The sequence below is a fragment of the Labrus bergylta genome, chromosome 9, assembly GCF_963930695.1.
Source record: "Labrus bergylta chromosome 9, fLabBer1.1, whole genome shotgun sequence".
Taxonomy (NCBI): domain Eukaryota; kingdom Metazoa; phylum Chordata; class Actinopteri; order Labriformes; family Labridae; genus Labrus; species Labrus bergylta.
Window position 1 is genome coordinate 16117737 of NC_089203.1, and position 18854 is coordinate 16136590.

General features: G+C 40.7%; 3 protein-coding genes across 48 annotated transcripts in view; all 3 read right to left on the reverse strand.

Annotated features, from left to right (window-relative positions):
- The window catches only part of LOC109979913 (protocadherin gamma-A11-like), a 312688-nt gene that overhangs the window by 37335 nt on the left and 256499 nt on the right, over positions 1-18854 (reverse strand). For 2 of the 46 annotated variants that reach the window (XM_065958651.1, XM_065958629.1), the window contains exon 1: positions 16100-18607. The exons of the other annotated variants lie outside the window; for them this stretch is intronic. In XM_065958651.1, coding sequence (XP_065814723.1) covers positions 16100-18511 — 2412 coding nt within the window. In that variant the 5' untranslated portion in view covers positions 18512-18607. Of the gene's footprint in view, positions 1-16099; positions 18608-18854 lie in introns of those variants that run through there. 46 annotated transcript variants of the gene reach the window in all.
- On the reverse strand, positions 626-3709 carry LOC136179934 (protocadherin gamma-C5-like). The gene has a single exon (XM_065958676.1). It carries the CDS (start codon positions 3125-3127, stop codon positions 641-643), a length of 2487 nt encoding a protein of 828 aa, XP_065814748.1. The 5' UTR covers positions 3128-3709; the 3' UTR covers positions 626-640.
- LOC114920714 (protocadherin gamma-C5) lies at positions 3824-6141 on the reverse strand. The gene has a single exon (XM_029279048.2). The coding sequence runs from the start codon at positions 5372-5374 to the stop codon at positions 3896-3898; it is 1479 nt and encodes a 492-aa protein (XP_029134881.2). The 5' UTR covers positions 5375-6141; the 3' UTR covers positions 3824-3895.

Genomic DNA, 18854 nt, shown 5'->3' on the forward strand with positions numbered 1-18854 from the left:
TTCTGATTCCTATTGGTGCACAGCATCTATATCCACCATCCAATGAGAGGGGAACCGATCGACACTCTTAAAGTGGCAGCATCTATTCTGCATGGGAGCCTTCATGCAGGGTGATCGTTACAAAGTCTACTGAATATCAATCACTGTGATAAAAAACGGGTTCATGGCAAAAATAAAATAAACATCACAGCCTGTATACAGCCAGAGTCTCATGTTAAGTTTTGTTTTAATAATTTGCTGGATGAAAAACTAACAATAAGTATACAACATAAAAGTGATCTATAATGATGATAATAAAGAGTAAATAAATCAGCACCGTTCAGACGTCACATGATCATGATTTAATCTCACAGTCGCTGTCCGCTATGGTGGTGCTGAATTGTTCACATGGTTCACATTTAAAGGCAGGCAATGAAAATTGTGTCGCAAAAACTATGTTTTTTAAATATACAAATAGAAAATAGTCCAATAGAGAAGGACGAAAGATAGATAGATAGATAGATAGATAGATAGATAGATAGATAGATGATAGATAGATAGATAGAACTGTTTATTGAGTTCCATAAAACATAATTAGATCCTCAACGAAATAACAAGTGACAATGCAGATTTCTTCCCAATTAGGCAGATCGATTATTATTTATATGCTCACCTGCTGACTCTCAAAGGTCCAGGTGCTGTCGGGTAAAGACGCATCCAGGACACTGATGACCTCCTTAAAGTCAGTGGTGCTGCTGGGTTTAATCAGAGTGAAATCACTGTACTCTGACATAGGAGACATACAGGACCTGAAGGACTGACTCTGAGACAACATGTCTCCTCCCAGGACCTCCACGTACTTTATAGGTCCATCAGTGTTGAGCTGAAGCTGCAGGTTTCTGTTGGGGTTCTTGTAATTGTCACAGTCACTCTGTCTCGTGCAACAACTCGCGCTGCTTCTGCTGTTCCTGATGCATTTCACCGCTAAGATGAGAAAAGTCACCAGAGACAGCACGGAAATCGAGGCCAGAGAGAGGATCAAATAAAGGGTGATTCTGCCAGTTTTCTTGCTGGGCTCGACCGCTTTCTGTCGGAGGTCTAAGATGGGCTCATGGAGACCGTCCTCCAGGAGGATGGACACCGTAACGGTGGCGGATTGGACCGGTTCGCCGTCGTCCTTGATCTCTATAAGCAGCCTCTGAGAGGAGTCGTCCTGCTCGGACACAGCGCGTTTAGTCCTCACCTCCCCTGTGTACAGATTGACAGTGAACAGAGAGGCGTCTGTGGCCTCCGACACTTTGTAGGAGATCCACGCGTTGTGGCCCGAGTCTGCGTCCACGGCTGTCACCTTAGTAACCAGGTGACCCGCTTTAGCCGAGCGGGGCATCCTCTGATGAGAGAGGGAGCCCATGGCAGCGGAGGAGGGGTAAATAACAGCGGGGGCATTGTCGTTCTGGTCCAGGATAAAAACATGGACAGTGGCGTTGCTGCTGAGAGAAGGAGAGCCCTGGTCCTTTGCCTGAACCTGAATCTGAAACACCTTCAGTTTCTCATAGTCAAACGAGTGCATGCTGTAGATGCTGCCGTTATCTGAGTTAATGTAAACATAAGAGGACACAGAAACGTCCTGCACTTTAGAGTCCAGTATAGAATAGGATATTTTGGCGTTTTCACCAGAATCCAGGTCAGATGCTGATACTGAGTACAGGATAGAGCCTGGTACTCCATTCTCTTTTAAATACACATTATAGGAGGGCTGAGTGAATACAGGAGGGTTGTCATTCACATCAGTGATGCTGACAGGTATACTTTTCTTACTGGAGAGAGGAGGAGAGCCTGAGTCAGTGGCTGTTATCTCAATATTATAATGAGAGACATTTTCTCGATCTAAAACGCCGCTGGTAATTAGAGCATAATTTTGAGAAAAAGACGGTTTTAAGACAAATGGACATTTCTGTGGGAGCTGTAATGTTACTTTACCGTTAACACCTGAATCGAGGTCTCGGGTACTGATCAAAGCTACTACGGTCCCATTACGAGAGTCTTCGCGCACTGGTTTTGGATGAGACGTGAGTATGATTTCTGGGGCATTATCGTTGACATCTAAAACTTCCACTTGCACAGTGCAGTGTCCCTCCATTCTTGGACTGCCTTTGTCTTTAGCACTGACGTCTAGTTCATAATTTGCGGTCTCTTCAAAATCGAGTATACCATTTAGAAATATTGTGCCTGTTGTTTGATCAATAGTGAAAACAGAGAGAACAGACTCTGATGTGTGAGCTCCAAAAGAGTATTCTATCTCTCCGTTTTGGCCATCGTCCATGTCTGTCGCTTTTGTTTGCACTATCAGGACTCTTTCTGCAGCGTTTTCACTAATGGAAACTTTATATAACGGTTTCTCAAAAGCTGGGACATTGTCGTTGTTGTCAAGAACTGAAATAGATAACTGAGCGGTCCCTGATCGTACAGGGTTGCCTCCATCGAGAGCTGTCAACAAAAGCTTATGAACAGCCTTTTTCTCTCGATCTAAAGTTTTTACTAAAATCAATTCAGGGACTTTTCTCCCACCGGCAACCTCTTTAAGTCTAATATTAAAACATTCATCTCTACTCAGAGTGTAAGTCTTTACTGAATTACTGCCGGAATCTGGGTCTATAGCACTCTCTAAGGGAAAACGAACTCCTAAAGCTGTGGATTCTGCAACCTCCAATGTGATATCATTCGATGGAAATCTAGGCGCATTGTCATTTATGTCTTGAATTTCTACTTCAACACGAAACAGTTGTAAAGGATCTTCAATTACAACCTGCAGAGGTAGAACACAGCTGGCGCTTTGTCCACATAATGCCTCTCTGTCTATTCTGTCATTTACTACCAGCTCGCCCTTCCCCGCATCCACACTGAAATACTGCTTACCAGCCTCAGAGGCGACACGCAGCTTACGCTCAAAAATGTCTGACAGTCCCAAATCCAGATCTTTGGCTAGATTTCCTACCACAGAGCCCTGTTTCAGCTCCTCCGGGATGCTGTAACGAGTCTGTCCGTCTATTGTAGTCCACAAGAGAAAGAAATGATGCCACCAGAGCGCCTGCCATCTCCAGTCTCGGTATCCCATTCTCTTTGTCATCCTTGGTCCGCTATAACGCATTTATTCCAATCGACATCTTGTATAGAATAGTACACAAATCCATCGCTGCAGATGTTATTCCAAAAGAATATGTTCCATATTTACTGCTCATGGCTGTAGCTTGAATAATACAATTTGCCACATTGTAAAATAGAAACTCATTGTTGTCTCCTTCCCTACCTCCCTGTATTCTACGTGCTGAAGAACTGAGGCTGCATGGGGGCAGGGACAAGATCGCTTTGTACAATTCTAAATCCTATTGGTGTACAGCATCAACGTCTATCGTCCAATGAGAGGAGAACTGATCGACACTCTTAAAGTCGCAGTATGTATTCATGATACACAACTTCACTTTAACCACAGTCAACTACTTTAAGACTATTAAGACGTTAAGGGTAATACTATCAATAAAATAAAATAAAATAGAATAAGATACGCTTTTTAAACAGAGAGAAAAATAGGCATTAAAGCTTCCTGTATTCACCAGAGTGTCGCTGTCCACCATATGTGGTTCTGAACTGGTTTGAAATGACGGTTTAAATGTTATTGAGTGACACTATAGTATCACAGACTTTAGCACAATCATTTTGACTTGTTTAGAAGACAGACAGATAGATAGATAGATAGATAGATAGATAGATAGATAGATAGATAGATAGATAGATAGATAGATAGATAGATAGATAGATAGATAGAATAGTTTGATTTGATTTGATTTGATTGGTTATGATAAAACTATGATTAAATCCTGTACGAAATAAAAGGTAAAATACTAAGACACATGATTATTTATGTGCTCACCTGCTGGCTCTCAAAGGTCCAGGTGCTGTCGGGTAAAGACGCATCCAGGACACTGATGACCTCCTTAAAGTCAGTGGTGCTGCTGGGTTTAATCAGAGTGAAATCACTGTACTCTGACATGGGAGACATACAGGACCTGAAGGACTGACTCTGAGACAACATGTCTCCTCCCAGGACCTCCACGTACTTTATAGGTCCATCAGTGTTGAGCTGAAGCTGCAGGTTTCTGTTGGGGTTCTTGTAATCGTCACAGTCACTCTGTCTCGTGCAGCAACTCGCGCTGCTTCTGCTGTTCCTGATGCATTTCACCGCTAAGATGAGAAAAGTCACCAGAGACAGCACGGAAATCGAGGCCAGAGAGAGGATCAAATAAAGGGTGATTCTGCCAGTTTTCTTGCTGGGCTCGACCGCTTTCTGTCGGAGGTCTAAGATGGGCTCATGGAGACCGTCCTCCAGGAGGATGGACACCGTGACGGTGGCTGACTGGACCGGTTCGCCGTCGTCCTTGATCTCTATAAGCAGCCTCTGAGAGGAGTCGTCCTGCTCGGACACAGCGCGTTTAGTCCTCACCTCCCCTGTGTACAGATTGACAGTGAACAGAGAGCCGTCTGTGGCCTCCGACACTTTGTAGGAGATCCACGCGTTGTGGCCCGAGTCTGCGTCCACGGCCGTCACCTTAGTAACCAGGTGACCCGCTTTAGCCGAGCGGGGCATCCTCTGATGAGAGAGGGAGCCCATGGCAGCGGAGGAGGGGTAAATAACAGCGGGGGCATTGTCGTTCTGGTCCAGGATAAAAACATGGACAGTGGCGTTGCTGCTGAGAGAAGGAGAGCCCTGGTCCTTTGCCTGAACCTGAATCTGAAACACCTTCAGTTTCTCATAGTCAAACGAGTGCATGCTGTAGATGCTGCCGTTATCTGAGTTAATGTAAACATAAGAGGACACAGAAACGTCCTGCACTTTAGAGTCCAGTAAAGAGTAGGATATCTTCGAGTTGTCACCAGAATCAGAATCTGTTGCTGACACCGAGCACAAAATCCTTCCCGGAGAATAGTTTTCTTTTACATAAACAACATAAGAAGGTTGGGAGAAAACTGGTGGGTTGTCATTTACATCCAACAATTCAACAAGTATTATCCTTTCACTTGATAATGGGGGGTTACCAGAATCAGTAGCAATTATTTTGACACTATAATGGTCGTGTTTTTCACGGTCAAGAGGCCCTTTCGTCACTAACGAATAATGGTTGGAGACTGATGGATTTAACTGAAAGGGGGATTTTGAAGACAAGCTCAACTTAACTTTGCCATTGTCGCCTGAATCAGAGTCTTTTGCACTTATCAACGCAATAACAGTCCCGACTGCAGAGTCTTCTGGAACAGGTGTTGTTAGAGATGTCACAATAATTTCAGGAATATTGTCATTAATGTCAACTACTTTAATTTCGACGCCACAGTGCCCATCCATCTCAGGATTACCCTTGTCCTTAGCAGTTATGTCAAATCTATGTAAAGATTTCGTTTCATGGTCTATGGATCCTTTGACAACAATAGCTCCAGATGGTAAAATGTCAAATAATGATAAAATCAGGTTCGTGGTTTGCTCTGCAAAGAAATACTCAATTTCTCCATTTAGTCCTTCGTCTGCATCTGTGGCTTTAACATGCAATATTTCGGTCCCAGGTGTTGCCTTTTCGCTGACATTGGCTTCATACAGCTGTCTTTCAAACTGTGGAGCATTGTCATTAATGTCCAGTACTATAACTGTAATTTCAGATGTCCCTGAGCGCGCTGGCTCTCCACCATCTACAGCGGTGAGGATAAGATTATGCACAGGCAGCTTTTCTCGATCAAGTGGTTTTTCAAGGACCAGCTCGGGGATTTTTCGACCATCTTTGTGGTTTTTAACAGTCAATTTGAAATTGTCATTTTTGCTAATGAGGTAAGAACGCACAGAATTAGTACCGACATCTGGGTCCTGTGCACTTTCTAAAGGAAATCGTGCCCCTAGATTAACTAGTTCCGCAATTTTCACCACCTTCTCTTTCGTAGGAAAACTAGGAGAATTATCGTTTGTATCTTGTATTTCTATTTCGACTCTATGCAGCTGCAAAGGGCTATCTATAACTAGTTCTAAAGGCAACAAACATGAGGGTCTTTGTTCACACAATTGCTCCCTGTCTATTCTATCAATCACCACCAGTTCTCCCTTCCCCAAGTCCACACTAAAATACTGCTTACCAGCCTCTGAGGTAATCCGCAATTTGCGTCGATATAGTTCAGATACAACCAAACCCAAATCTTTGGCTAGATTTCCAACCACAGATCCTTGTTTCAGCTCCTCCGGGATGCTGTAACGCGTCTGTCCGTCTATTGTACTCCACAAGAGAAAGAAAAGATGCCACCACAAGAACACCTGCCATGCAGCCAATTTGTTCCACATTATTCCTCGTTCCATAAATCCCATGTCTTTTTACTCCAATCCCAATTTCTTAACTGGTTAAGTATGCAAGGTCTATGATCCAATACTGATGTATCCATATACATAACAGTGACAGTCATGCTTTAAGTCTGCATATGCATCCCCTCCTCCTGTGCAGAATATTGTAAGGGTTCCGACGCCGAAGCTACTCGACGAGAGGGAGTAGATCTCTTTGTACAGCTCTGGCTTTCATTGGTTGACAACGTAAACCTATTTCCACCAATCGTGGCATCAGGAAACGGCTACAGTGCAGTGACGCAAAAGTATGATGCACAGAAAAATTATTAAGACTATTGTGACTCTATAATATATTAGTTATTGGACTCATTAAATAGACAATTGATAACCTAAAACTGTTGTATATAAATGTTTTTAAAGAATTTAAATAAAAAAAAAACAAATACAAATAAATGATTGACAAAAGCTTTGTCGAAATGATGAAGCTGTTTTTGTATGATCTCATTGATCATATAATGATCAAATTATGATCTATCATATAATTATAATGCTTTGTGTCAATACATCTACCTTCCTGCCTATGAACCTGCATGCATGCACATGCCTTTGTGGTTTTCAAGGCTCTTCGTTGCCTTCCTGTGGTCAGAGAAAGGAAATGCAGCCTGCGTACGTCAGGACGTTTTCACAGCTCTCAACGAGCCTAAGAGAAGCAATTTTGTCAGCAGACGACGTAAAATACCCGTATGGAGGTCTGTAGAGCAAATGAAAAGGGAGGGGGAGTGCAGACGGTGTAGGAAGGCGTTTGCTCCAATTTATTCTCTCTCTCTCTCTCTCTCTCTCTCTCTCTCTCTCTCAAATACAAACACTCATTATCAACCAACAGTTCACCAATTCATTTCTATTTCTAATATATTTTTTAAAGATAGAAGCAAATTAGCAGTTGTTACGTTACTACCGTGCTTCATAGATGTTTGGTCAGCACTTACATTAATCATTAATAAATACACCATAACCATGCAATGTTCCACCGCTAAAAAGAGGCATAATATATATGTATATATATGTGTGTGTGTGTGTGTGTGTGTGTGTGTGTGTGTGTGTGTGTGTCATGTAATAAAGCTGTAACGTGTAAAATGACTGCTACAAATAATACATAAATAATTTTAAAAATACATACATTCATTAACGTCGTTTGTATTCATTTAGATTTATAATACAAATGAACTTCAAAAATGAGTAATTATATGAAAGATCTGTTTTAAATAAAATTGGACGACAGAGGGAGATGTAGAGAGGCAGAGTGTGAGAGAGAGCTAGAGGGAGGGGGACAGCACAGAGCTGCTTTCAGCACCACAAGGGTGGACAGCGCCACACAGGCGGCCAACAGCTGCTGCTGCATGCTGCTGCTGCGGAGGCACACAGCCTCACAGACTCCCACTGAAAACAGCAGGCAACCAGAAAACAAACATCCACATTCTCTCTGTATCTCACTGGATACAGGAATTTTTACGGAAGATCTGCCAAAAGCACACCAAACTATGTTTTACTGCTACAGGTTATGAAACTAATACAGGTGAATGAATTAAGAAAAATACATATAGGATTGTGTTGCTTAATTACAAAGTTTATAATTGTATTTAATATACTATTATGCAAACGTTACACTAAAGTTATGTGTAGCAGTGAGGTAAATGTTAGACACTGACATTTTGGGGTTATATTGTAAAATAAGCACATCCACATAAAAGTGGTGAATATTTAGATGGTATTTCAGGGCATGGCAAGAAATGTATTTTCAGGGCTATATTCCTAGACAGGTTAAAGACACATCTACAAACAAGCAACCATACACTGAACATTTTGTAGAACATTTACACTCCATGAAAAGGGACCATGCGAGCAAGAAGGTAAAGGTGACTACTGTGGCACTCACCATCTTCATACTGTGGCTTTTCATTTTAAAAAATGACTTAGCAGTTAAAGCATACTTTAAGTTTCCAGCCTAACTTGTAACAGATCTAACACTACATTATTATACAACATTTGAAAGTTTTCTTAAGGTTGCTTCATTAGAAACGTATATGTTAAATGCATTGCATTGTAGTGTACTGCAGTCTATAACCCCTTCGTAGTATTTTCCTTCCTCATAAAAACAGTCGCGTTGCTTCGATTATGCAGTTAAAACTTATTCATACTAATACAACATTTATTAAATCCTGTTTTAGATGATTGTTGGGCCTGTTGGCCTTTATTTGTTAGGACAGGAAATGTGGGTGGAGAGAGTGGGTGATGACATCAAGATCAGGAGTCAAACCAGCAACCAGTATGATGAGGACTGTACATGGGGTGCCTGCTCCATTAACTGGGCTAGACCAGAATCCTAAAAGAGTCTTATGTTCAGTTTTTTGTGATAACTATTTTTTGGAGGTGTTGATTGAACTGAATGGACATTTTAGAGGCTGTTAATGTTCCTGGTGATTTGTATAGTGTTATATTAACAGATGTTTATTTTAAGTTGTTCATGCCCTTTTCATCAATGAGAGAACTTAAATAACAGATATACGTCTGATATGCAAGAATAGTGTAGACATTAAGCAGCTATGCTTGTATCCCATTAGTGTATTTTTTGTGTTGTACATTCTTTAAGTTATTTCAAGCTTAAACATAACAAAGAGTAAGGTATTGTACCTGCTCTTTTGTAAAGTGTAACACTTGTTATTAATTGGTGCTATACAAATAAAGATTGATTGCTTGATGGATTGATAAAATACAAGATACTGTACTGGACAGTACAATAGCTGCAACTTCATTCGGCATGATTTACTTAAGCAGTTGATATTCCTTGTTAAACCTTTCTTTAAACCTTACAAGCCTGATAGTAGGATGAGCTGTCTTATTCTAATGTGTCCTTCAAAATGTCAAGTACTTTTGCTCCCAGAAAGTGTATGAAGAAGAGACAATACTTACATATGACAATGTAATATTAGGATATACATCATCTCCTTTAATATCCAGAGACAAGTATCATAATTCTCTTATATGTCCACTATCTACAATGATTGTAAATAATGTCTATGTAAAAATGAGCTTAATTTGGTGTAACAGCCCGGTCAGAGAAAACATATCACACCATATTATGAACATCAAGCCACTCACACTGTCACACATGATCTGTTGCCAACAAAATAAACTTCAATGACTCAATTGACAACAATAGTTGTCAGTGGTGATAGATTATATGCAAGGTTTGTGTACAGATGTATAATGTATAGATACTTTAGAAAATGTAAACGGTGCAATTTGTTGTATGCTTGTTTGAATTCTGTTAATGCACGATGATCTAGAGTATTGGGTTCAGTTGTCAGTGCCTAAGTTATCAGTGCTGTATGAGTGTGATGGGATTGTTGTGAATAGAACAAAATACATTAAAACTATTTCTTACCTTATTTGGCGAGACAGGATTCATCAGGAGTCAAGGGGAAAACAGGAACAGCAGCAGGCAACAAGACGAACATAAAAGAGAGAAAGAAGACAGAAAAGATGTCAGTTAGACTGGTGTTCTGCATACACACTGTGGCTTCGGGAAGTACAGCAACCAAATACTTACCGCCAGGTTCAAGAGAAGAAGGGTTATGGGTTTGTGTGGACAATCAGCATTTGTGTGCAAATAAATGTACAAAGTTTGTAAATTTTGGATACAAAATGTGATTTTGATCTGTATCTGTTACAGCCTTCTGTTAATATAATAAAAATATAAAAATGCCGTAATAGGCACACACTATACCATAATATAAAAAACAACAGAAAAACCAGTTTGGCTAATTGATCGTCACAAAGCAAACAAATACAAAATAATGATTCATTACTTTTTGTAAGTATTTGAACAGGAAAAGAGTTAGAGTATGAGCTGTATGGTCAAGCAATACTAAGCAAGGAAAACTCTTTTGAAAGTAAGAACCATGTGTGCCACTATAAGTCAACAAACCTGACATACCAAACATATGTTAGGGAAGACTGTGCTCTGTTAGTATGTCTGTGAGTGTATGATGGGGAGTGAGAGAAAGTGAGAGAGAGGATTTAGAATCAGGTACACTTTGTTTTCTTGTTAGTGAAAGGGGTGGTAACTGTGACGAAACACAAAACCATTTTACTGTTGAAAGAAAAAAGCAGTATAACTCCATGGTTAAAGAATAATATTACTCAGTGAATCTATAGTAGGTCACTGATAGCTTTACCAAAAATATATCCATTGTTTGTGAATCATTTTCAACAGCATTCCTCTCGTCTTTATGATGTGTTAAATTAGATTATACAATTGAAAGAACAACAATCAACTTGTCTTTCAAACATGATCATATACATGGTTTGGTATGGTACAACCATTTTACCCTGGTGTTAAATACCACTAAAGTCAGTAAAACAACCAATGTATGAATCACATCATATAATACAGCACTGCTGCACAAAGCCACTACCCTCCTATCAACAGCAGGGGGCCTCGAGGCGAAGCCCGGAGACAAATCCATGCCTTATTAATGGGAGTATTTCCTCTGTGACCCTGTGTTTACCACAGCCTATGTGTGTATGGGTGTCTGTGTGGGGGTAAATGTAAGCTTCTTAGACGACTCAAAGCAGCTACTGCTTTTTATTTGACTGATGTTCCGTGGTTTAAATGATACCGTTGGAATACTACACCTTCTGCTCACATGAATACATTTTGAGTAATAATCAAAGATCAATGGGTTTAGGAAAAAAGACAAATCCAAAATTAACATGTCAACTAGGAAAGCAAGGAGCAAGGTAAGGAAAGCAAAACAAATAGGGCAGCATCCTTCACAGAATCTATTAAAAGCAGTCATCACCACCCTCTCCCCCTCCTTCTCCATTGCCAGCACCATGATGTGTGAGGAAGCTGCACCCGTGTGCCCAAAACAGGGGTGTCTCCTGTCCTCCCAGTACCATCAAAATCATTCAGCCATCATAGCTTAGGGACTGTGTCTGCTGCTGACCCCCTGTGGCAAAACCAAAAATGGTACAGTCCTGCCAGTGAGTCAGCTTGTTGCTATGGTAACACAACCCACCTCCCTTGCTCTGCTTGCATCCCACCCTACTTCCTGAGCTGATGATGGTGACAAAAAGACAGCTACAAAAACAACATGGAGGATAAAGGAGAAGACCGAGAAAAAGAAAAGTCACACTATTCATTTGGATACACATTTAAATTGTATTGTTTAATCAAAGCATGTGATAAAAGATTACTGAGGAATAAAGAATCTCTTGATAAATGGTTGAGTAGTGAAACAAGGGAGATATTTATTTTTGTCAAGAGCAAATCAACCCTCACAGGGATAAAATGAAAACTGATGGTTTAAAAACGCTTTTTATAGACAGCACAAAATGTCTTTCACGGAGCAATCTCCTTCTCCCTTTCTCTCTCTGCAGCAGAGTGGTGCAGCTGGAGAGGGGGAGGGGAGGGATGCAGAAAATGAGATCAGGAGGAAAAAAGGAAGGCTGCAGGAAACCAAGAGTGACTGCTGAACAGTGGTCATTCAGTTTTAATCATAATTTGACACAATGTCAGCTACAAACCTAGTTTAAATGGCAATAAGGAAGCCTTCTCTTCTAAAACTTCTGTACTTTTTGATAGTATTAGTCATTTAATTAATGGAGATGGTATCATTTCAAAACATTTGGTATGGAAAAGTATAGAAGTATCAAAACTTTTTGACAACCTTACTTGGGAGTCATACAACATCGCTAAAAACATCAACATTATGTTCAGCATCATCAACTCCCCTTGATCTCAAGTCTTTACCCTTCTATGGCATCACATCAACATAAGGGATCACATGCTATACCCTTTACTGTCCTTTCAACTAAGGAGAACGCTAAATGACCTTTAAGAGCATATTTTAGTAAAACCAAATAGCATATAAGTAGACGTGTTCATGTGCTTGACACCACTTGGACATCGTCCAATGTTATACTATTTTAAGTAATCCCTTGTGTAATCCTTGTCAGAGAATCAGCCACTCAAGGACTCCACACAAACATCCACTACTAGAGCACAAACAACATCAAAATTAATTTCTTAAAAGAAACGTGTCGGGTTGTCTAATAGGTCCACCATACACTTAATTTAACTTTGCATATGCTTGCTTATAAAGATCCTTGTTGATGCCCTGCTCTCGACATAATGCACATGTAACTCTGAGATCTGTAGCTTTATAGTTGCCAATATACTGTAAATGCCAAGCAATGTATTTCTGATTGTAACATACAAAACATTATCAAGTCGTTAAAGAGAAAATGTACTCTTAATTTTTTCCCCCTCCAGAAACAAAATAAGTCAGGGTCAGTTACAGAATGGTTTTCTGTACTTAACACAAAAGTAGTTTGGATTCTTGGTAGAGAACAGCTTTAACTGGCTCTATCCTGTATGAGTTTAAATGCATAATTTTGTATAAAGCAACTAAACAACAGCATATAAACGTATATCATACAAACACTTTTGATATGCCCAGTAAATTATTGCACACTTTTTGCATGTTGGCACAGTTGGAATTAAGTGACACCCTAAGGTCCCTTTTACTTCATCTATCTGTGATGTCTTATAAACAAAAGTACAATGAGAGGATTTAACATGCATACACAGACACACACAGACACACACAGACACACACAGACACACACAGACACACACAGACACACACACACACACACACACACACACACACACACACACACACACACACACACACACACACACACACACACACACACACACACACACACACACACACACACACACACACAGTGAGGAGTGTGTTGATGAGCCCCTCGGCAAGCACATGGGCACACTGCTGCTCACCAGACAGCCTGGCTAAGAAGGCATGACACTTAAACAACAACCTGGGAGGGTGGGAACCAGGAGCTTCGACACATGATTATAGTTTTTTGGTCAGTACCAAGTTAAGATGACTGATTATTGGGGCTTCATAAGGGATCGAAAATAAATTATGACAGCTTCAAGGTAGCACCTTTAACCAACAAGACACCAAAGGGAGACAGGATATAAAACAGGCTGAATCATTTAGCTGCTTGTAAAAACGTTTTAGTGAGCATTGACCCCTATGGAGAAAGTGACCAAAAGAATTTATGGTGCTCAGTAAAAACTTTCATCTATAACAAACCTGAGAAAAGGAGACATAATGGTATGACACAGGTAAAGCAGGCACAGATGTGGACTTATTATGGACATAAACTGCTTCCTGTGGATGTGGAGCCTAACACAAATAACCCTGGGTTCAAGCTTTGTAGTTTGTAAAACTCAGTTTTCACATACACACAGAAGGTCATACAGAATTTATTGCTGAAACACACACACACCACCCAGAGCAACCAGACGAGGCAAAGGAGGTGATCTAATGCTTCCTCTGATACTGCACCAAGATGAGAAAACATAACTGCAGACAGACTATCACGACCAAATGATAGAAGCATTTATTTGTCGCATATGCAAATGTAGAAGTTTAAGCTTTAAGACGCGTTTTATCTCTATAGCTTTCAAATAAGATTGAAATGTTAAAATATACAATTTACCCTACCACAGGAAACATCAAAGTTAAAGGGTTATTTGTGTTCAATCAACTACACAGTCATGTTTAAATAAAATACAACATGATGTTTCTATCATTGTTATTTAAATATAATGTAACTATTCACAGTAGGAGACTCACATGAATAGCAAATCTAGTCTGTTACAGTGTAAATCCTATGGGCAGTGTCTATGAAGTTTTGTGGACAGCTATTTGAACCTCTTCCAGGTTAGTTGTCCTTTGTCACTAAATATTTCCATTCATATGCATTCAGCCTCTGTCCTGATTTCTCCCATCCCTTGGCATTTGTTATATAACTGATGCAGAGCTCTAACCCCCTCCCGTGTTAGCTCTAGTTTTCCATTGCTTAGCAATTATAACAAATATCTTTTGCTGTCTGTGTACTTTAAAGGGCAGTCATTAATTGCAGCCTTACACAACTGTTTTATACTTCTTTTAGCTCTGTATCTCAGCAGACAAAGAAGGCTGCGGATCAAAATGGCTGCCGTGCATCACTAACACAAATGCAGCACAGGGGTAGTGGAGACTGTGCCGGTTACCACGTGCCTCTTCCCCTCCCCCGCTGCCTCTCTCTTCCTCTCCATCACTCTGCTCATCGCCCTCGTTCTCAATCTTCCCACAGCCAGCAGTGATTGTTACCTCTGCCTCTCCATCACAATGTCTTTACTTGCACAAAAAAGGTTCACTCGTTGTTTCATTTAGCAGTTTGCGTCACCTTCCTTGATTGTATTTTGGTTGCTTTAGACATCACTGCTTCCTTTTCGTGTGTATGTAGCCTGATGCCTGTGGCTGCAGCATGTTATGAAGGAACTAGGTCACTGAGAAAAGTAGTGCACTGTGTGGCTGTGTGATTCTCAGCTGGAGAAATCTGTAGCTATACGCATAAACAGAGATGAAGCCCAGAATCTTTATCTTCCAGGTTATTGTTGTCTTACATATACAGTGTGCCAACGTGGGAAGTTACATAAACATATTCATACATACACATCATATGTATGACATGATATATGTTTTATATAATTACCAGCACTATATGGTTAATAATTAAAATATTAAATATTAAATACATCAGCAAAATAAGACTGCATGATTTGGTGGCATAAAGCAAGCATAATATGGGGGAGCTGTCTAATATAACATCCTCCCAATCTAACTCTCCTCTGCATCTATTAACACTTACTATTCAACAACATACCTAAACATTCATCTTTATAGAAGATACTGTAGCCAAGAAAAACACATTACAGACCAAAATGGTGAATAAACCATTAGCCCAATCTGAAAAAAGACTACACAAACCTCATAAGCTCAGAGCAACACAAAAGGACAATCTGATCTTGCTCTATAACACCTTGTCTCCTTCCCTGCATTGCATTCAGAGCTGATGCCTCTCTACATCACCTCTGGCAATCCTAAATACTCAAACCTAGTAGGACAGCTCAAAATTACAAAGTCATCTATGATGGCTTAACAATGACCATTAATTTACTGTACATGTTGGCAAAGAACAAAAATGAAGCAACGACAACAGTTATCTGTCAAAAAATGTGAAGAACCACACACAAGTAGACACATATAATGTATCATACAAATCAGGCTGGAATTCAGCGAGAGTTAGAGTCAACAACAGCGATGGAGTATGTGCAGGAAACATATAGAAAACGTACAAATGCATTTTAAATGCTGAGTGCAAAAGACATCAAAGTGGAATAACCAGATCTACATGATATTGTTGTAATAGTGCTTGTTTTAATGTTAAATATAATGTACTTATTTGTTTATCTTTTGGGCTGAGTTGGGACACTTTGCTTGTAAGGGGCCTGAGAGGGGAGCACATAAAACAGTCCCGTTGTTGATATCTGGGAAACACTTAATGACATTGGATCCAGCCACAGGACAACAATGCTGCAGATCAAATACATAGAAACAACTGACTTAGTGATTAGTTTTAGTCTGAACTGAATAGACCTTTCAGTGAGAGCTTCTAGTTTGTATCTTATGAGAAGTATTCATATGATGATTGAGAAGTGTATTTGCAGAGCTGGGGTGCTTGAATAAAAACAAAACACAAACAAATAAAAAAAAAACAAGGTGACAAATGTTACGATATAAGCAAGAGAGAGGCTGATCTCACCTCTGTGAGCATATTCTCTGACTCAGTTGTATGCCTTGGCATTGTCCTGGAAGCACTGTGGTCAACACTCAGAGTACTTTGACTGAAGGGTCGGGAACATTTAATATCACTCTTCCGGGAGTCGGTAGTTCCGTACACCTCATAACTGAATGCCGGCTTCAACGTACCGGTGCCTCCCACGTCTGCGTAAAGGGGCGGGTAATACGGGATTACAGGAAGATTTCCACCGGACTTGTAGAAAACGCGCTCGCGTCTCCATCTGTAGATTTTCACTGATACAATAACCACCACACACGTGATGAAGAGGAAGGACACTACAGCCAAAGCCAGCACTAAGTAAAAAGTCAGGTTGTCATTGTACTCCTTGTCGTGTGTAAAGTCAGTGAACTCAGACAGCACTTCAGGGAAGCTGTCCGCCACCGCCACGTTAACAATGACTGCAGCTGAACGAGACGGCTGCCCGTTGTCCTCCACTATAACAGTCAGTCTTTGTTTCACAGCATCTTTATCATTCACTTGGCGGATAGTTCTGATTTCTCCATTCTGTAAGCCCACTTCAAACAGCGCCCTGTCTGTGGCTTTCTGAAGTTTATACGAGAGCCAGGCATTCTGTCCAGAGTCCACATCAACAGCCACCACTTTAGTCACCAGGTAGCCCACATCTGCTGCACGAGGCACCATCTCAGCCACCACTGATCCACCAGTCTGGACTGGGTACAGGACCTGAGGGGGGTTATCGTTCTGGTCCTGGATCACTATTTTGACTGTCACGTTGCTACTGATTGGAGGGGAGCCTCCATCCTGCGCTTTGACGCGGATTTGGAACTCTTTTGTTTGCTCATAGTCGAAGGAACGTACAGCAAGTATCTCCCCACTCTCTGCATTCACTGAAAAATAAGCTGAGGCTGACATCCCATTTAGTTGGCTATCATCAAGGAAGTAGGAAATGCGGGCATTGTTTCCCGAGTCTCTATCACTAGCTTTTACAGAGAGTACTGACATGCCAGGTGAATTATTTTCAATTATATAAGCAGTCATAAAATGTTGTGGGAACATAGGGGCGTGGTCGTTCACGTCCGATATTCTTAAATTAATAGTCTTGTTTGTAGAATAAGAAGGGGAACCCTCATCCTTTGCCGTTATTGTTATATTATATTCTGGGATCGTTTCACGGTCCAAAACATCGTCTGAAATCAGGCTATAAAAATTGGTCGACGAGGACTTGATCTTGAAAGGTAAATGTGGGCTAATAAAACAGTTAACTTCACCATTTTTACCAGAGTCCAAGTCTTTGATGTTAAGCATTGCTATAACAGTTTCTGGAGCCGCATTCTCTGGTATTGGATTGGAGAGTGAAATAATGCTTATTACAGGGGCATTATCATTAAGATCAGTCACCTCGATTAGCACCTTGCTTGTGTCAGTCAAACCTCCTTTGTCAGTAGCTTCAATATCAATCTCATAATGTTTTACTTTTTCATAATCTAACAGACCAATTACGCTCATTTCCCCGGTATGAGGGTCCATATTAAACAGGGAGGATGCACTGTCTGTATGCTGGGAGAACGAATACACAACCTCCTCGTTTGCTCCCTTATCATTATCAGTGGCACTGACTGTTAATATGACAGTGCCCTTGGACGCGTTTTCAGGAACTGGTACTCTGTAAACAGACTGGGTGAATATCGGGGAATTGTCATTTGCATCCAAAACAAAGACACTTATTTTCACAGAACCCGATTTCTGAGGATTTCCACCGTCAAATGCTGTCAGGGTTAATTTATGCTCCTCTTGTTTTTCTCTATCAAGAGACGTGTGAAGAACCATTTCAATATATTTTGTTCCATCAGGCCGAGAAACTATATTCAACTTGAAATGATCCGCAGGGTTGAGCTTGTATGTTTGAATGGTGTTATGTGCTACATCGGGATCTCTGGCGCTCTCAAGAGCATAGCGAGCCCCTTGTGAAGCAGATTCGCTAACCTGGAAACTATATTCTTTTTTCGGAAAAAACGGAGCGTTATCATTAATATCTGTAATCTCTACATCAATTCGATGCAACTCCATTGGATTTTCTAGGATAATTTGGAAATGGAGAGAGCATGGAGACACTTGCTTGCACAATTCTTCTCTGTCTATTCTCTTTGCCACAACCAGAGTTCCCTTTTCTGCATTCAGACCAATGTACTCACTGCCGTCCTCGGTAAATATCCTTGCTCTCCCAGATTTCACTCGTGTAACATCCAAACCCAGGTCCTGGATAATATTCCCGACAACCGAGCCTGTGGTCATCTCCTCAGGTATAGAATAACGGACCTGCCCGAGAGCGATTTCTGCGACATAAATGCAGATAAGCAGCGGCCACCATGAGAAAGATTTTTTAATAGGACCAAAAAAACGAATACCCAACATCACTAGAGCCTTCGCAAAATCTATCTGAGAAAAAAGGACGGTGCAAAACTGTTTGATCACGATCTAATTGCAGATTGTTGTGTGCCTCGCTTTGTCAGGCGACAATTTCCGATTAAAATGGAGCCCAAATAACGCATCAGACTAAGGAGGGAGGAATTTGCTCAGGAAAGGTGCCTTTTTACACAGACTAACCAACAGCGGCACTAAGGGGCGTAAAGAGAAACTGCAGAAATAGCTGTACGGATTGAGATCATGTTAAAAAAGATGGGTAGAAAACAGACAGACAGAAAGCAAGATATATTAAGAGAGAGATAGTGTCTCTGTCCATGGTACTGGACAATAA